This window comes from Mandrillus leucophaeus, unplaced genomic scaffold (assembly GCF_000951045.1).
Source record: "Mandrillus leucophaeus isolate KB7577 unplaced genomic scaffold, Mleu.le_1.0 Scaffold245, whole genome shotgun sequence".
Taxonomy (NCBI): domain Eukaryota; kingdom Metazoa; phylum Chordata; class Mammalia; order Primates; family Cercopithecidae; genus Mandrillus; species Mandrillus leucophaeus.
This window is the reverse complement of record NW_012102532.1, coordinates 1,128,061-1,145,232: the sequence shown is the minus strand read 5'-3', so window position 1 is coordinate 1,145,232 and position 17,172 is coordinate 1,128,061. Positions and strand designations below refer to the sequence as shown.

General features: G+C 54.7%; 2 protein-coding genes across 9 annotated transcripts in view; both read right to left on the bottom strand.

The window, feature by feature from the left end:
- Positions 1–4,195: 4,195 nt before the first annotated feature.
- ENO2 (enolase 2 (gamma, neuronal)) lies at positions 4,196–14,447 on the bottom strand. 5 transcript variants are annotated; one of them, XM_011983013.1, is made up of 13 exons: positions 14,350–14,447; positions 13,531–13,654; positions 12,263–12,359; positions 11,673–11,768; positions 11,457–11,515; positions 11,080–11,149; positions 10,474–10,607; positions 10,025–10,247; positions 8,723–8,920; positions 6,102–6,303; positions 5,717–5,825; positions 5,479–5,537; positions 4,196–5,165 (listed from the first exon to the last, which is right to left on the bottom strand). In XM_011983013.1, exons 3-13 carry the CDS (start codon positions 12,345–12,347, stop codon positions 5,096–5,098), a joined length of 1,305 nt encoding a protein of 434 aa, XP_011838403.1. In that variant the 5' UTR covers positions 12,348–12,359; positions 13,531–13,654; positions 14,350–14,447; the 3' UTR covers positions 4,196–5,095. The 5 variants fall into 5 exon arrangements, with proteins under 5 accessions (XP_011838403.1, XP_011838402.1, XP_011838404.1 ...); XM_011983012.1 differs by lacking the exon at positions 14,350–14,447 and having other exon boundaries at positions 13,531–13,957; XM_011983014.1 differs by lacking the exon at positions 14,350–14,447 and having other exon boundaries at positions 12,263–12,362; positions 13,531–13,862.
- Positions 13,943–17,172, bottom strand: part of LRRC23 (leucine rich repeat containing 23) — a 10,495-nt gene continuing 7,265 nt past the window's right edge. For 2 of the 4 annotated variants that reach the window (XM_011983020.1, XM_011983019.1), the window contains exons 7-8: positions 15,172–15,475; positions 13,943–14,301 (exon numbers count right to left, since the gene is read on the bottom strand). In XM_011983020.1, coding sequence (XP_011838410.1) covers positions 15,196–15,475 — 280 coding nt within the window. In that variant the 3' untranslated portion in view covers positions 13,943–14,301; positions 15,172–15,195. The remainder of the gene's footprint in view (positions 14,302–15,171; positions 15,476–17,172) is intronic. The other 2 variants (XM_011983017.1, XM_011983021.1) reach the window with 2 other exon arrangements.

Below are 17,172 nucleotides of genomic sequence, written 5' to 3'. Positions count from 1 at the left end.
CCGACCCGGCACGGGGCTGCGGACGGGCTGGGCGGTGCGTCCAGCGACTCGCACAGGAAAGCGGACGGCGAAGGGAGGGAGCCTGGGAGAGGGGGATGGGAGAAGGGAGGAAGAGGGAGAAGGAGGGAGCGCGGAGGAACGGAGGAGAGAGGGGCCAGGAGGGAGACGCGAGGGAGGGAGCGCGAGGCAAGCCGCGAGGGGGGAGAGAGGGGGAGCCGGAGAGGGGGAGGCGCCGCGCGAGTTGGCCGAGGCCGAAGCCGAGGGGGCCGGGGCGCGGGGAGGGCTCGCGGTGGCGGAATGTGGGGAGTCCGCGGGCCCGGCGCGGGAGAGGGCTAGGTAGGAGGGGCTGTGGGTGGTGAGGGCAGATGAGGGGAGGCTGAAGTTTGGGGGCCACCGGGTCTGTGGCAGAGGTGAAGTGGGAGGAGTTTGGGGGATCCTGGGGTAGAGATTGGGATAATGGGATTGGATTGGAAAGATGGAGCTGCCTGGGGGCTTTGTGGGTGCCTGGTGAGAAGTGAGAGAAGCTTGGGGTGAGGGGTCTGTGGCAGAGATGGAGCCAGATGGGTTTGGGGTCTATTATCAGAGAGAATGGGATGGAAGTTTGGGGTCATAAGGAGGGAGAAAAATTGAAATGATGACATATATAAGAAGATGGGGCTTCTGGAAGACAGTAAAGCTTTTGGGGGTGATTCGTGTTGGGAAAAGAGTCAGAAATATAATAATTGGGGGTGGGGGGGGTGAAGGAGAGCTGGAGAGAGAAGTCCAGAGGAAACGTCAGTGAGGAGAGAGGAGGGAACGTGAAGAACCTTAAGAAGGGATGAAGGAGGTGGACCCAGGTGCCAATTCTAGAGAAAATGGGTTCTGGGTGAGAAAGGAGGGCTCTGGATGGGAAAGGAGGGTGGGAGACACGGGGCTGGCTGGATCCTGGGGGTGGGGGCTCCCAGTGGAGCCCAGGAGGATTTACTTGGGCAAGCAGAACGGGGAAGAGGGGATAAGAAGATTGGAAGGAAATGTAAGCTGAACAAGGCCTTTGGCGGCAGTATGGAAGAGGAAAGATCATGGATGGGAAAATAAAACGGAGATGGGGCCGGCGCGGGGGCTCACGCCTGTAATCTCAGCACTTTGGGAGGCTGAGGCGGGCGGGTCACTTGTCAGGAGTTCAAGACTAGCCTGGCCAACATGGCGAAATCCCGTCTCTACTAAAAATACAAAAATTAGCCGGGTGTGGTGGCGCATGCCTGTAATCCCAGCTACTCGGGAGGCTGAGGCAGGAGAATCCTTGAACCTAGGAGGCAAAGGTTTCAGCGAGCAGAGATCGCACCACTGCAGTCCAGCCTGGGCGACAGAGCGAGACTCCGTCTCAAAAAAAAAAAAAGAAAAACAAAGAAAAAGAAAATGGAGATGGGAAAGGAGGGCAGTTAAAGAAAATGACAGATTTGGTGGGGTGGGGGGGTTGCTGGCAAGCCCATGGGTAGATAGGTAAGGGATACAGCTTGGAGGAGTGAGACACCATCCTCAGGCCTTCCATCTAGTGGCATCTCCATTTTCCTTCTCAAATCTGTTGAAAGTCATCACTGAAGATCCCCTGGGTCACAGGGAAGCAGTCGGGTGAAGATTGGGCTTAATGTGGACCCAAATCCCTAGGTATCCTTGTTCCTCAATCCCACCTGTTCTAAGGTATAGATAGTCCCCACCACAGACTGCAGGCTCCTCCCAACCCTTCCCTCTCCCTCCCCTGCTCTCCAGGTAGCCTCTGGCAGTCAGTCTGCCGCCGGCCATGAAGCCAGCACCTCGGCTAGCCCACCACCAGTTCCTTCTCCTGGGCTCCCTCCTGGCCCTCCACCAAGCAGCAACATCTCCCAGGACAAAGGACACAGGGTGATTTTTGGCAGCAGAAATTGGGAAGGCCAGAGAATGGGAGGGAGGCAGGCTGGCAAACCGGAAGAGCTGGAGCTGGAGTGTGGATTGGGAGCCCTCAGTAGCGCTCCATATTTGGGGTGGGGGCCGGGTACTTGTGGGACCAGTCTTGCTGGAGGCTAAGGGTGGTCCCTGAACTGGCAAGATCCCACCTGCCTTCAGGGAAGGAAGGAGGTTGGCTCTGGAGCAGCTCAGTAGATTTTGTCTCACAATTCCTTGGGCCAGATTCAACAAAGTTCTGGGAATACTCAAAAGCTCTAAGCAAGATTCCAGAGCACTGGGGAACTGGGCGCAGGAACAGGAACACTTCCTTGGCCTGGGAATGAGTCATCACTCTGAAGTCCCTTGAATTGGTTGGCACTCACCACTCCATGCACACCTTCCCAGTCCCTCCCAGGGCCTCCCTGAGACCAGGCCAGCTCCCTGTCTCCCGGTGCGCCCCACTCCCTCTTGTTCTAGGGTAGCTCCTGCTCCTCCCCACCCCCAGCTTTGTTCCAGGGCTCCCCCTTTCCCCCTCGCCCTCTCTCCCCATTGCATTTCCTCTCTTTCTGCACCACTCAGTTCAGACTCCCACTGGGCCTTGGCTCAAGCCCTTTCCAAATCCCTTCCAGGCTGAGCTCTTCTCCCGTGTTTTTTAATCACTAAGGAACGGGCTACAATGGAGACTAAAAGAAAAATTTAGGCATATGTGGGTATAGGGGATGGTGAGAGTCACAAAAGAAACCAGTGTCTACCCTCTCCCATTCCTCCCCTACCTGAGGCTTATAGTCCAGCTGCAGGGGACATCTCTCTCTCTCTCTCTCTCTCACACACACACACACACACACACACACACACACACACACACACACGAGCGCGCGCGCGCGCGCCCGCGCACAGCCCCCGCCATCCCTCACCCCAGCTCCCTCTCTGGCTCAGCCCCCCACAACCCATTGGTCTCCAGGCAACGGCACAAAGGGAAAGTGGAGAGAAGGGCCTGGAAGGCCCAGGCAGAGCTAGCTGTAACCCAATCCAACCCCAGTACTTTGGGGATGGGGGGGCCAGACTGTCAGAGAAGGCGACCTGGTGAGGAGGGATGAAAGAAAGGACAGAGGCTAGGAACTAGGCTCAAACTAGAATAGTCCTGGTCAGTCTGGGAGTTACTAAGGTAAGATAGGTATCAGGGACCCCAGAGAAAACTGAGAGGCACAGAGAAAAGTACAGGAAACCCCAAGGGAGGCATAAAGGGTCGCCAGGAGACAGGAGAAAAGGGAAAGATGAGATGCCCACACTGAAATTAAAAGGCACAGAAATGGAAAGGGGGCATGAAGCTCTTTGAATTGAAAATGGCTGAGGTGTCAGGGACCCAGGAAGGAGGGCAAGAAAAGAAATGGGCCATGCCTATACAAAACTAGAATCCTATTTTAGCCCTGGAGCTGAGCAGGATGGCAGAGGGAGCCAGGACCGGACCTTAGCAGAAGCAGAGTGGGAGGCCCACAGGGGACAGCTTGAAGTTCCTCCCACTTGGCCTCCAGTATGGCGTCCTGCAGAACTCTAACTCCCTCTAGTGGTTAGATCTCCCATGTGCAGACCCTATCTGTGGGACGCAAGGTTGCATCCAAGCCACGAGGAAGGGATCTGTCCCCCTCGGTGGTACCTAGAATGAGCATCTCAACGCTGAGGCCCCATAAGAGTTAACGAGTTATAGCTAAGGAGTCATATGTCTCTAGCCACATATTGGAACCCTACTATTAGTCTGACCCAGCCAGGGGTCTGTTAAGCACTTTCGTCCCTGAATTTTCAGTTTATTGGAGGACTCTGTTTCCTCAGGTCCTTCTCTATACTACCCCCAGAACCATTCTTCCTTCCCATTTCCCCATCTTGCAGTGAGTAATGGCCAGGAAGTCCTGTTCCATTCGAGAACCAGCCAGGCTTTTGTTGGCAGAGGTCCAGTACAGGAGCTGCTCCAGTCCACAAGCCCTTTGGATATGAAAACACCTTAGACCCCCTTTCCCCCAAAATACACATACACACACAATATTTTATGCTTTTAGGGGCTCTTGAACCCCTTAATTCACCCGGGTCTGGGAGCCAAGCCTGCTGCTAAGAAAGTAGGGGCCACATGCACCCCACCTAGCCAGAATGGGGTAGGCAGTGCCATCATCTTGGCCATATTTGTTGTCTGTCTTCCTCTTTTTGTGCCCTCCCCAGTTCTGCTGTCCAGTTTCACCAGCTTCCAGGTGCTCCATCTTCTCTCCCCTCATATGGACTAGAGTAAGACTCCTCAGACACAACAGTACACTGATTCAGACTTTAATGGTGGTGCTCATTTCAGTGCCACAGAGGTGCTGGCAACCGTGGAACGTGGCATGGGGAGTGAGAGGTTGCTCTGGTGCAGCTGGAGGAAGAACAGGGAACCTAGGGTTGGGGAGAGATGTAGAGAGGAAAACTCCCCCAGGCACACAGCCTCCGCTCTGGACCAACGCAGGCTTCAGTGAGTACACACAAAGGAACTGATGTCAAGGCCCTTTCGATGACCCTTCCCATTCTAGCAAGACCTCCTACCCCAGTCATCTTGGGATCTACAGCCACATGAAATACAGACACATCGTTCCCTCAAGTCAGGCCAGTTTTAGGCCATTGAGTTATGGGGAAATGATTAATGGGATGAATGAAAAGCAAATAAAATAAATAAATAAATAAATAAATACACTAAAGCCTTATTAGCCAGGCATGATCACACGCCCAGCACTCCCCTCCACCCCAGCACTATGCACAGTTCATGGCTCATATGCAAAGTGGAAAACACATGGGACAAGAGCAAAGCACAAGTGACACATGGTCCCTCTCTAACACCTCAGCACACCAACCCTGACACTCCCATCACAGACGCTGATCATTCTTCCACAGACCCCCTTTTATAATAATCCTCATTCACATTTCTAGTTTTTGAGGGAAGAGAGAAAGAGAAAGGAAGAAGTGGAAAGTGCAGAACCCCAACGAGTAGGGCCCAGAAAGGAGGGTGAGCAGAGACAGCAAGAGGTCAGGTAAGCCAAGGAGCAGCCGGAGCAGGTCAATCAGGGAAGTTCTGGAAACCCTGGGACTCAGGGGATCTCACAGGGTGAACTATCACAGATCAGGACAGCAAGGTTCCAGGAGGATGAGACAGAGGTTCCACGTCTCCAGGCAAGCAAAGGAATCACAGCACACTGGGATTACGGAAGTTATGTCCGGCAAATCGAGCTTCATCCCCCAGCTCTTCCTCAATTCTGAGAGACATGAACCACAAAGGAGGTGGTCAGGGATGCAGAAGGATCCTGCTTCTCTCTCTAGGGGGTCCCCCAGACTCCAACCACCCCCACACCACCTGCTTTTGTGTCCTGCCCCAAGGCTGAGCATTCCCTGGCTTTCCCATGTGATCTCTGGGATCTGTCAATCAGGCCATCAATAAACCCAGGAAGCAAAAACCAATATTATGTGGAAATGGACTGTCATCCAGGCCCTGAGTGCTAGAGATGGTCCGGCAGGCAAATGGGGCCTTTAGCCCTCTGGGCCAGGGGCTCCCACCCCAGGGACCCTCACCTCATGAGCTGGTTGTACTTAGCCAGACGTTCAGAACGGCATGGGGCACCAGTCTTGATCTGAAACATTTCAAAGGATTTGCAGCTCAGTGGCTGCCCTCTCACCCCTGAAAAGAAACTTCTGCTCTCCTGAAACTCCCCTGACACCCTCAAACACCTGGAAGGAGAGACCAGGTGGGTGAGCTAGAAATACCAGTCCCACAGAGAGTTATCTTCACTCACCAGGCTGCCTCACTCACCTGGCCTGTGCACAGCCCCACCACCAGGTCAGCAATGAATGTGTCCTCCGTCTCTCCTGAGCGATGACTCACCATGACCCCCCAGCCATTCTCCTGGGCCAGCTTGCACCTGTATCCACACACAGCACTGCTTCTCCAGCCCTCACACTGGGCACTCTCTTCCCAGCCCCAACCTTGGTCTATGTCAGGAAACATCTAGGGGAAAGCTATCTGGGAGGGGAGCAGAGAATCAGGGGTGGAGGGGCAGAGGTGAGAGAACTGTGATGATGATGATTCCAGGTTCCCTGCTCTCTTTGGCATCCCTGGGTAGAATTAGGCTGGAGCACTTGCAAGAGGAGTCTTATGGAAACGAGGACCACACAGGAGAGGGCCCGAAGTCACTCACGCTTGGATGGCTTCAGTGACCGAGCCGATCTGGTTGACCTTGAGCAGCAGACAGTTGCAGGCCTTTTCTTCCACTGCCCGCTCAATACGCTTTGGGTTGGTCACTGTCAGGTCATCACCCACAATCTGGATCCCTACATTGGCTGTGAACTTGGACCAGGCAGCCCAGTCATCCTGGTCAAATGGGTCCTCAATGGAGACCACTGCAGAGAGAGCATGGGGGGTGGGGGCTGTTCATCTTCCCTGGGCCTCTACATCAGGCAGGAACATGCCCCTTTATTCCCTGAAATGGACAGGCCCTTGGTTAACTATACCTGTTCATCCTTGCTAAGACAAATCCCCCCAGTGTAAGCCTGCCCTGGTTCTTAACCTTTTTTTTTTTTGAGACAGAGTCTCACTCTGTCATCCAGGCTGGAGTGCAGTGACACAATATCAGCTCACTGCAACCTCCACCTCCCCAAATCAAGTGATCCTGCCACCTCAGCCTCCTGAGTAGCAGGGACTATAGGCATGTGGCACCACACTCAGCTAATTTTTAAAATTTTTGTAGAGATGAGGTCTCACTGTATTGCCAAGCCGGTCTCGAACTCCTGGATTCAAGCGATCCTTCTGCCTCAGCTTCCCAAAGTGATGAGATTACAGGCATGAGCCACCATGCCTGGCTCCTGATTCTTATTTCATAAAACCTTACAGGGAGAGGCCAGGCACAGTGGCTTATGCCTGTAATCCCAGCACTTTGGGATACTGAGGTGAACGTATCATTTGAGGACAGGAGTTCCCTGACCAACAGAGTGAAACTCCGTCTCTACTAAAAATACAAAAATTAGCCGAGCATAGTGGCACATGCCTGTAATCCCAGCTACTGGGGAGGCTGAGGCATGAGAATCACTTGAACCTGGGAGTCAGAGTTCGCACCCCTGCATGCCAGCCTGGGCGACAGAGCAAGACTCTGTCTCAAAAAAAAAGACAGCCGGGCACAGTGGCTCAAGCCTGTAATCCCAGCACTTTGGGAGGCCGAGACGGGCGGATCACGAGGTCAGGAGATCGAGACCATCCTGGCTAACACGGTGAAACTCCATCTCTACTAAAAATACAAAAAAAAATTAGCCGGTCGCGGTGGCGGGCCTCTATAGTCCCAGCTACACAGGAGACTGAGGCAGGAGAATGGCATGAACCCGGGAGGCGGAACTTGCAATGAGTGGAGATCACGCCACTGCACTCCAGCGTGGGCGACAGAGCGAGACTCCATCTCAAAAACAAAACAAAACAAAACAAACAAACAAACAAAAAAACAGGCCAGGTGCACTGACTCACGCCTGTAATCCCAGCACTTTGGAAGGCCAAAGCAAGTGGATCACCTGAGGTTGGGAGTTTGAACCACCTGGCAAACATGGCGAAACCACATCTTTACTAATCATACAAAAATTAGCCAGGCATGGTGGTGCGCACCTGTAATCCCAGCTACTTGGGAGGCTAAGAGAATCATGCAGTGAGCGGAGATCTCGCTCCACTTCCATGGGCTGGGCACAGTGGCTCATGCCTGTTATCCCAGCACTTTGGGAGGCCGAGGCATGTGGATCACTTGAGCCCAGGAGGTCGAGACCAGCCATGAGCACCATGGCTAAACCCTGTCTCTACAAAAAAAAAAAAAAAAAAAAAAAATTAATTAAAAGGAAACCTGCCGGGTGTGGTGGCTCACGCCTATAATCCCAGCACTTTGGGAGGCCAAGGCAGGCGGATCACCTGAGTTGGGAGTTGGAGACCAGCCTGACCAACATGGAGAGACCTCTGTCTCTACTAAAAATACAAAATTAGCCAGGCATGGTGGCACATGCCTGTAATCCCAGCTATTCGGGAGGCTGAGGCAGAAGAATCGCTTGAATCCAGGAGGTGGAGGTTGTGGTGAGCCGAGATGGCGCCATTGCACTCCAGTCTGGGCAAGAAGAGTGAAACCCCGTCTCAAAAAAACAAAAAACAAAGAACAAACAAACAACAACAACAGAAATCCAAAAAACAAAAAAATCTTCCAGTAACAAGGGTTCACAACCTAACTTTGCATTTTCCTGTTCTCACCCCCAGGAAGCCCTTCCTCATTGCTAATCCAAATCCTTAATTCTGCAATTATGTTTATTTTCTTTCGCTCTGTTTCAGGAAGATGGAGACCAACTGCCTCCTTCCTGGGGTAAAGGCCCTGGGCAGACTTGCAGAAGCTAATTCAGTCCCCCTCAGCCTTCTTTCTACTCACACATCAGTCCCAGCTCCATTCAGCATCCACAATTTCATCAATCAAAGATACCGAAATATTCTAGTTCTCTGCTAGATCCAGTCACCCTCTCACCATCCCTGGTTTCTTCCAGAGCCTTCCCCCTGACCCCAGTAATTTTCAGAACCCATGACTTTAATCAGGATCTGAGGCAGATAGAACAGATTAGTCTCGGGTACCTGCACTTTTACACTACATACAAAGCCCAGTCTTTGCAGGTGGCTCCTGCACCCTCTCCCTGGTTCTCAGGTTCTTCTTAGGACACCTCCACCTGGTGCCTGAGTCAGCACCCCATAAGGTCCAGAGTTGCTGGGACACTGCCTGCCCCCAGACCTCCCCCTCACACTGCTTCCTCTCACCAGGATAGTCCCTGACAAAGTCCTGGTAGAGTGTCCCCAGCTGGTCCCCAGTGATGTATCGGGAAGGATCAGCGGGAGACTTGAAGTCCAAGTCGTATTTGCCATCACGATGGAACTCTGAGGCAGCAACATCCATGCCAATGACGATCTTTTCCGTATAGCCAGCCTTGTCGATGGCTTCCTTCACCAGCTCCAAGGCTGGGGACAGAATACAGTGAGATTATAGTACAAGCAAGAGGGATGGGCGAGGAGGAGGGAAAGAAAAGACATTCGGGGCAGAGGTGGAGGACCGTTCCTGAGGGAAGTGTGGTGGGGTTGCTACTGGGGTTATCCCCAGGACTGGGAGGAGAGGACATCTAGGAACACAGAGCAGTGGAATTCTGCTAATAATACTTATTATCTTTTCATTGGCAGCATGTCGCCTAAGCATTTCATGTCTATTTCGTTTCAACCTCACACTACTATGAGCTAGATTCTGTTATTATTTCCAGAGAGAAGTAAGAAAGATCACCCGCAGTAACTTCACAAGTCAGGGTTCAAATACATCCAGGTAATTTGGCCCCAGAATCTTAACTTTTAACCACTACCTACATTGTTTCCATTCCCTATACAGTTTCTCCCAAGGCACAGAAAAATTAGGGGTTCTAGAGGCCTAGGAGGTTGGAATGGGGACAGGACAGATTTCGAACGGATGGGATGAATCCAACAGGTCACCCAGACCATCTCCCAGTATTCCCAAGGGCTCCAGTGACAACTTTTTTTTTTTTTTTTTTAGACGGAGTCTCGCTCTGTTACCCAGGCTGGAGTGTAGTGGCACAATCTCGGCTCACCACAACCTCCGCCTCCCAGGTACAAGCCATCCTCCTGCTTCAGCCCCACTAGTAGCTGTGATTACAGGCACGCACCACCATGCCCAGCTAATTTTTGTATTTTTAGTAGAGACGGGGTTTCACCATGTTGGCCAGGCTGGTCTCAAACTCCTGGTCTCACTCCTCAAGTGATCCACACGCCTCAGCCTCCCAAAGTGCTGGGATTACAGGCATGAGCCACCGCGCCTGGCCCTCCAGTGACAACTTAACAGATGCTAACACATCCGGCTAGGCAGATGAAAGACTGGCCCCCTAGGTCTGCATGTGAATTTGGGAAGCCCCCTGCAATCCACTCTAAGAACTGGTAACTTTTGGAGTTTGCAGAGTCCGAGGACCCTCCACACCTACTCAGGACTTGGTGAAGTGTGTGGCCCTTTCTGATGTCCTGCAGTAGGGTAAGACTTAGAGCTGGCAGTGGGGCTCTTGGCCTCACCTTCACTGTTCTCGAGGATATTGGGGGCAAAGCCACCTTCATCCCCCACATTAGTGGCATCCTTGCCATATTTGTCCTTGATGACTCCCTTGAGTGTATGGTAGACCTCTGCACCCAGTCGCATGGCATCCCGAAAGCTCTCAGCTCCCACTGGGAGGATCATGAACTCCTGCATGGCCAGCTTGTTTCCAGCATGAGAGCCACCATTGATCACGTTGAAGGCCTGGGAAGCCGCAGAAAGACAGAAGGGTCAAAGAGCCCCTCCCTGCCTGCCCCAGGAGTCTTAACTCAAGATCCCAAACTTCCCCCAGCTTCCCGGACTAAATCTCACGTCCCCATCCTTCCTCTTTACCTCCCCCAATTCATTTTCCTCCCATCATTCCTCATGAATTGCATGCCCCCTCCCCCACCCACCCCTGGGAGAGTCACAGGCACAGCTCAGCGCTCACCGGCACAGGCAGGATGAGGTCTGAGTTCCCGGCCAGCTGAGCAATGTGGCGATACAGGGGCAGTTCCCGCTCAGCTGCCCCTGCCTTACACACGGCCAAAGACACACCCAGGATGGCATTGGCCCCAAACTTGGCTGGAAGATTATAGAGGAAGGTGCTGAGCACAATGTCCCCTTCTCCTTCTAGCTCCTGCCTCCATCTGTAGTCTCCAAAAGGAGCCAGTAAAGGAGACCCCCTCCTCCCTCCCTACCCCTGCCCCAGCAACACCTCATCCATGCTCTCCTGAAAACAGCAGGGAGAGGAATGGGTGGGGAGGAGGAGACTGGAAGCAGCAGAGAGCCGCACCTCTGTCCAAATATCCCTGAGACCACAGACTCTCTCAGGCCAACCCCCTCCTATATATGCTACAAAGAAGGTCTTCCTTCTGCCTAATGTCAGTCCCTCCCCCTGCAGCTAAACTCATCTCCCCTTGCTCCGGCTTTGGGAGGAGGAGGCCCCTGACAGTCATTCCTGAGGAAGCCATTACAGCACTGGCCCTTCAGCTGTCTATTTGCTCCACGCCTCCCCACCCTGATGCTTCCCCACTTTCTCCCAGCCCCGGCTCACATTTGTTCTCAGTCCCATCCAACTCCAGCATCAGGTTGTCCAGTTTCTCTTGTTCCACCACAGACAGACCCTGAGGGCAGAGCCTCCATCACCCGGGGCCAGGCTGGAGGCTGAGCCCTCAGGCGGAGGGTCCCCTCATTCACACCCAAGCTCACATTTGGTCAGGGCCCAACCAGGTCCCTGTGACAGGGGTCTGCCTGGATTAGGGGACCTGAACCCCCATGGGACCAGGGGCAGTAAGGAATCTGTTCCCCACCCTTCCCCCTCGTGACCATGATTCCTAAAAGTGGGCATTCTTTCTCCCCTTCCTCCTGCCCTGCTCCAGGATTCCTTCCAGAACTCTGGCCCTGCTATCCCCAGCAAAGAGCGGGCCTCACTGAGCTGATGAGGGCTGGCGCGATGGTGGAGTTGATGTGGTCCACTGCCTTCAGGACACCTGGGGAAAGGAAGAGGCTGGACTGGGTCAGGCCAGGAGGGGCCGGAAGGGACAATGGGAGGAGGGGAAGGCATGCTAGAGGAGGACTGGGGACTGGTGTGAGGTAGGGGCATAAGGCTGAGGTTGGGGAAAGTCTGGAAAAGAGAAAGAACCTCACCTTTGCCTAAGTAACGCTGTTTGTCTCCATCTCTCAGCTCCAGGGCCTCATAGATGCCGGTAGAGGCTCCACTGGGCACTGCAGCCCTGAAAAGACCTAAAGGAGGAACATGGAATGAGAGGGAGTGAAGCGAACACAGGGCCAGGGAGTCCTTCAGCCTTCTGGCTCTAAACTTCCTGCCTACCACATCTAGCTCTCTCCCCACACTGCTCCCTAACGTCTCCCCCACCCCCCGCCACACACAGAGGCAGATGCACAAGAAGTGGCCTCCTCATCCGCCCATCTGAGGCCCCACACGCACAAGTGGGAGCCCGCAAAAAGGAAATTGCTCGCAGCACACGTCTGCACACATGCAGGTGCACAGGAAGACACACAGAGGCAGGGCATGCCTCACACGCTCAACTCGAACACAGACTCACCTACCCTGGCTCCCTGGACAAGGAGGATCCAACCTTTACAACCCAGGCTTGTGAGCCTGGCCCAGCACCCCATCCCCCTGGATATCAAAAAAGGCCTCCGAACCCCTGGCCAAACCCAGCCTGGCGGTGGAAAAGCTAGGGCTGTAGGAAGGCCCATGCCACACCCATTACCTTTGGCAGTACAGAGATCCACCTCCACTGTGGGGTTCCCGCGGGAGTCCAGGATCTCCCGGGCCCAGATCTTCTCTATGGACATGATGGCTGGGATCTCCTCGGGTGGAAGGGAAGGAAGGAGAAAGATAAGAGGCTTAGAGGGGTGGAGCCTGAGATCAATGGGCGGGGCAGGAGGCTGGGAGGGATGGGAAAGAGGTTACTGCAGTGGGGTTGGGGGTGGGTAGGGAGGTGCTGGCTGCAGTCTAGGGCTGTAGAAGGGATTCCCCCTCCCCCCTGGGAAGAGGAGAAGGTCAATGCAGTGAGGAAGGGGAGGTCACTGCAGTGGGGGGCGGGGTACGATCAGATGATGAGATGGGAGAACACTGCAGTGAGGAGGGGAGGGGCACGACGGTGGTTCCCGCGCCTCTTTGCAGCTTGGCCAGCCAGTGGGGTTCCCCCAGATCTCCTCAGAGCGGAATGGCTGCCAGGCTTGCATTTCTCCTGGGAGCCACGAAGAGGATGGGTTGCCTGGGCCTCTCTTCCAGAGCCCCCATCCCTCCCCAACTTAACACCTCAGCTGCCTGAACTCTGCCCCTTCCCCAAGGTCCCACTCTCTCCCAAACGTGTCTCCTTCCTCTTCCCGCGAAAGGCGCACGCAGTAGAGGTGTCGGGGGAGAGGGTCCTGAGAAAGGCCCTGCAGTCCCTGGGGGTTGCAGCGGGAAGTGAAGAGGATAGGAGCCGGTGGGGAGTGGAGACCAGCTGGGCCTGTCCTCCTCCCTGCGCCCCGACAAATCCCCACTTCTTCCATCCCTCCCCCGTGCAGCTGAGGGGAGGAAGCGCGAACGGAGAGGGGCGTCGTGGGGAAGAGCAGAAGAGAGGGGAGTCCAAGGGAAGTCTGGCGGGGGGGCGGTGAGAAAGGGTGAGAGAAGACATTTCCCGAAATGCAAACCAAAAGGGACACGCCAGGATAAAAATGCACCGCCCGGAGAGGCTCCCAACTTAGAAACAAATGGACAGAACCGTAGGTGAGGGTGAGCACCGGGAGAAAGGCAGGCAAGGGTGGAGAGGCGCAGTTAGAGACAGGCGCGGAGAGGGCCAGAAAGCTAGGGCAGCGGGCGGGGAAGGCCAGGGAGGGAGGGCGCCCTGGGCGCGGGCGGCCGAGCAGGTGCGTAGCTGCACCGGGCCAGAGATGCGGAGAGGTGCGCAGCGGCACCGGGTAAAGGGGGCAGGGGCGCCGCGGCAAGGGGAGGGGGCCGCAGGGTCTCGGGGCCCGGCGGGGGCTTCACCTCTGGACTGCAGACTCAGCCAGTGGTAGTGGCGGTGGCGGTGGCGACGGCGGCGCGGAGAGAGCGGGAGTGGCAGCGGCGGCGGCGGCGGCTGCGGCTCCCGGGCGGCGGGCGGAGGAGGCGCCTATAGGGCCGAGCGGGCGCATGTGACCCGGAGCCCCCGATGAGTCAGGAGCTGCCGGCGGAGGCGCACGTACTAGCGCGGGTGGGGGACCGACGCGGGTGGAGTGGGGGAGGGGGGAGGATGGGGGAAGGGTGGGGGCACCCACGACCTGGCCCCCCCGTGCACACAAGTGCTCATACCCACGGCCCAACCCACTCGAAAGTAACAGAGCCGCACCCCTGTAGCCCGGGTACGAAGGCCCACACTGCCAGTGAAGCTCAAGACAGCCTTAATGTCTCACAAACCCGGTCAGACACAGGAGCATCACACTGTCTCTTTATTGGAAATCCGAACACCCCAGCCGCCTCCGCAAGTCTCTCCAACCACTCCTACCAGCACCCCGCGGCCCACGCGGGCTTGGCTCCCACCCACACCTGCCCGAGGGCGGCCCCCGGCCTAGGCTCCAGGCAGCGCTCAGGCCTAGGCACCCCACTCTGCACCCCACACTGCCCAGAGGACCCGCACAGAGCGGATCCTGGGCCTCAGGTTGTGATGAATTTCCAGCTTTGGGGCAAAAAGAGGTATCCTCTGTCCTCGCCCTAGGGGGTATGAATGTGGTGGTCCCCCTGGGAGTCCGATCAGGTCTGAAGGCCAGCGTTTTTGATCTCCTGGAGGTAGAAAACAGAAGTAAATAGGGAACGGGCGCTGTGCCTCACGCCTGTAATCCCAGCACTTTGGGAGGCTGAGGCGGGCACATCACGAGGTCAGGAGATCGAGACCATCCTGGCTAACGTGGTGAAACCCCGTTTCTACTAAAAATACAAAAATTAGCCAGGCCTGGTGGCATGCGCCTGTAGTCCCAGCTACTCGGGAAGCTGAGGCAGGAGAATTGCTTGAACCCGGGAGACGGAGTTTGCAGTGAGCCCAGATCATCACGCCATTGCACTCCAGCCTGGAGACTGAGGGAGACTCCCTCTCAAAAAAACAAAAACAAAAACAAAAACAAAAACCGAAGTAAATAAATAAAGCCTCTGCCCTATCTAAAGTGCCTGGCGGCCATCCTCATCTCTTCAGTCTCCTTCTGCCTCACTCTGCCCTCTTTTCTTCCCCCACCTCTATGTCCTGTTATTTTTAGCTCAAATTTTTTGTGCAGGATCTTCCTCTCCTGCTTCTCTCCTAGGTCCAGCTGCATACACCACCAGCCTTCCCCTGCAGCCCCTACCATGCACCCACACCTGTCCTTTCCTAGCAGACTTCACTCTGTGTCAGGTATGGCTGCCCCACCCCCATCAACTCCTCTGCCGGCCACCCCAATTCTTTTCACTTACTCTCCTGGCCTCCTAAGCCTTTCTCAGCTGGTCCCAGGCCCCACGGGTCCCTTTTCCTCTCCCTGACTCCTAACCCTGCTCTCTTTAAGGGTTCTGCTTGTCTGATGCTTTCCTCCCCCACCTCCTTCTGCAGCAGCTTCCCCTCTTGCCTCTTTCCCTACCTGCCCAGCCCTTGGCCTCCTCCCACTGCCTCCCTGCAGGCTTCCTTACTATCTTTAGAGGCTAGAACTGCCGCTAGATCAATGACTGTTCCAGTTCCAGGTCACGCTTGGGCTCAGGCTCCTGCTCCTTCTCCTTGTCTTCCTTCAGACTCTGTCGAATCTCATCAGCCTCAGCCCGTTCCTCCTCCTCATAGAATTCCTTGTCCAGGCGTTCGAGGTATGGCATCTGCACCAGGGCCTCCTGGCGGTAGTTGGTTTCCTCCGTGCATGGGTTATCGAGCAGCACCAAGGCTCGCAGCTTGGGCAGGTCTCGAAGCTTGGCCAGCTCCCCCAGGTTGGCCACCATGTTGCCCCTGCCAGTGTGGTCAGGAGGGGTTCACGCAGGAATAACGGGCTTTGGTTGCCAGTTGCTAGGAATGGGGCCTCTGGGGGACTCTGCTACTGGGTTCCCGTTTCCCTAGAAACACTGAGGACTGGCCTGCCAAGCCTTGCCAGATTTACTGCAGAGGTGCTGTGCAACCCCACTCTGGTCCTGCTTCTGCTCTTCAAGGAATCCCTAAGTGCCATATTCTACTCTGTCATGTGTTCATGTGTTCTTTTGGTGCAGCAAAGCTAGGCCACAACCCTGTCTTGTAGCTGGGGAGGAGAGGGCAAATTTTCCTCACAGGGAGACACGTTTTCTGTGATCACACCTAAACAGAAGGTAGAAGGTAGGACCCAGCCTGGGCAACATAGTGAGACCCCATCTCTACAAAAACTAAAAATAAAAAAATTAGGTGGGAGTGGTGGCACACACCTGTAGTCTCTGCTACTTGGCTGAGGAGGAGGGATCGCTTGACCCCAGGAGTCTGAGGTTACAGTGAGCCGAGATCGAGCCACTGCACTCTACCCTGTAGGACCTAGGTCAGGGGACAAGGAACTGGGATCTAAGCTGGAGTTTAAGGTGGTGGGTGCTCTGTTGGCGCTCCCCACAAAGGGAACCTAGGGCTACAGATGGGTTGGAGCCTCCCAACCTGGAGAATAAACTTCATCTCCTAATGTGCCTCATTATATGATACTCTATTTATTTTTTTATTTTTATTGAGATAGGGTCTCACTATGTCACCCTGGTTGGGGGTGCAGTGGCATGATCATAGCTCACTGCAGCCTTGAACTCCTGGGCTCAAGCGATCCTCTCACCTTAACTTCCCAAGTAGCTCCAGGCACGTGCCACCACACCTGGCTAATTTTTAAATTTTTTGTAGAGACTGGGTCTCACTATGTTGCCCAGGCTGGTCTTGAATGCCTGGCCTCAAGCAGTCCTCTTGCCTTGGCCCCCCTAAAGTGCTGGGATTACAGGCATGAGCCACCGTGCCTGGCCTTTTATTTATTTTCACGTTCTGGCTTTAAGCCTTTATGAAATCATATTTAAGTGTTTCAGCCTGATCTCATGGTCGTGCTGAGCCTCATGCAGTGTTTCTCACCGGGAGGGCTACAGGCACTTTGTACTGGACTCTGCCTTGCATTGTTGGATGCTTAGCATCTCTGGCCCCAGAGGCACCTCCCAATCATTGAAACACCCTCACCCCCCTCCACACACACACCCGACTTACTCTCAAAACATCCCCATTTAATAGCCACTCAGGAAGGGCCCATCACGCCTGTCTAGATCATTAACAGGAAGATGGCACATATACACACCCCATCAGATCTGTGTGGCAGACTTCATGAATAAGAGATTGCCCAGGGGGTCAGGATGAGAGTTGGGGCTTCCAGATGCAACCACCTCTCCCTACTTGGAGATGCTCTTTCCATTGCCAGCTCAAGAATCTGGTCTTGTTGACTAAGGAAAGAGGCAGTTTCCTTACATGTTTGCTTAAAGACACACACATAAAGTCCTCCATCCGACAAGAGTGGCTGATCTTCAGTGCCTTTCTACCAAAATATTTTCTTTTTTTTTTTTTTTGAGACAGAGTCTCGCTCTGTCGCCCAAGCTGGAGTGCAGTGGCACGATCCTGGCTCACTGCAAGCTCCGCCTCCTGGGTTCACGCCATTCTCCTGCCTCAGCCTC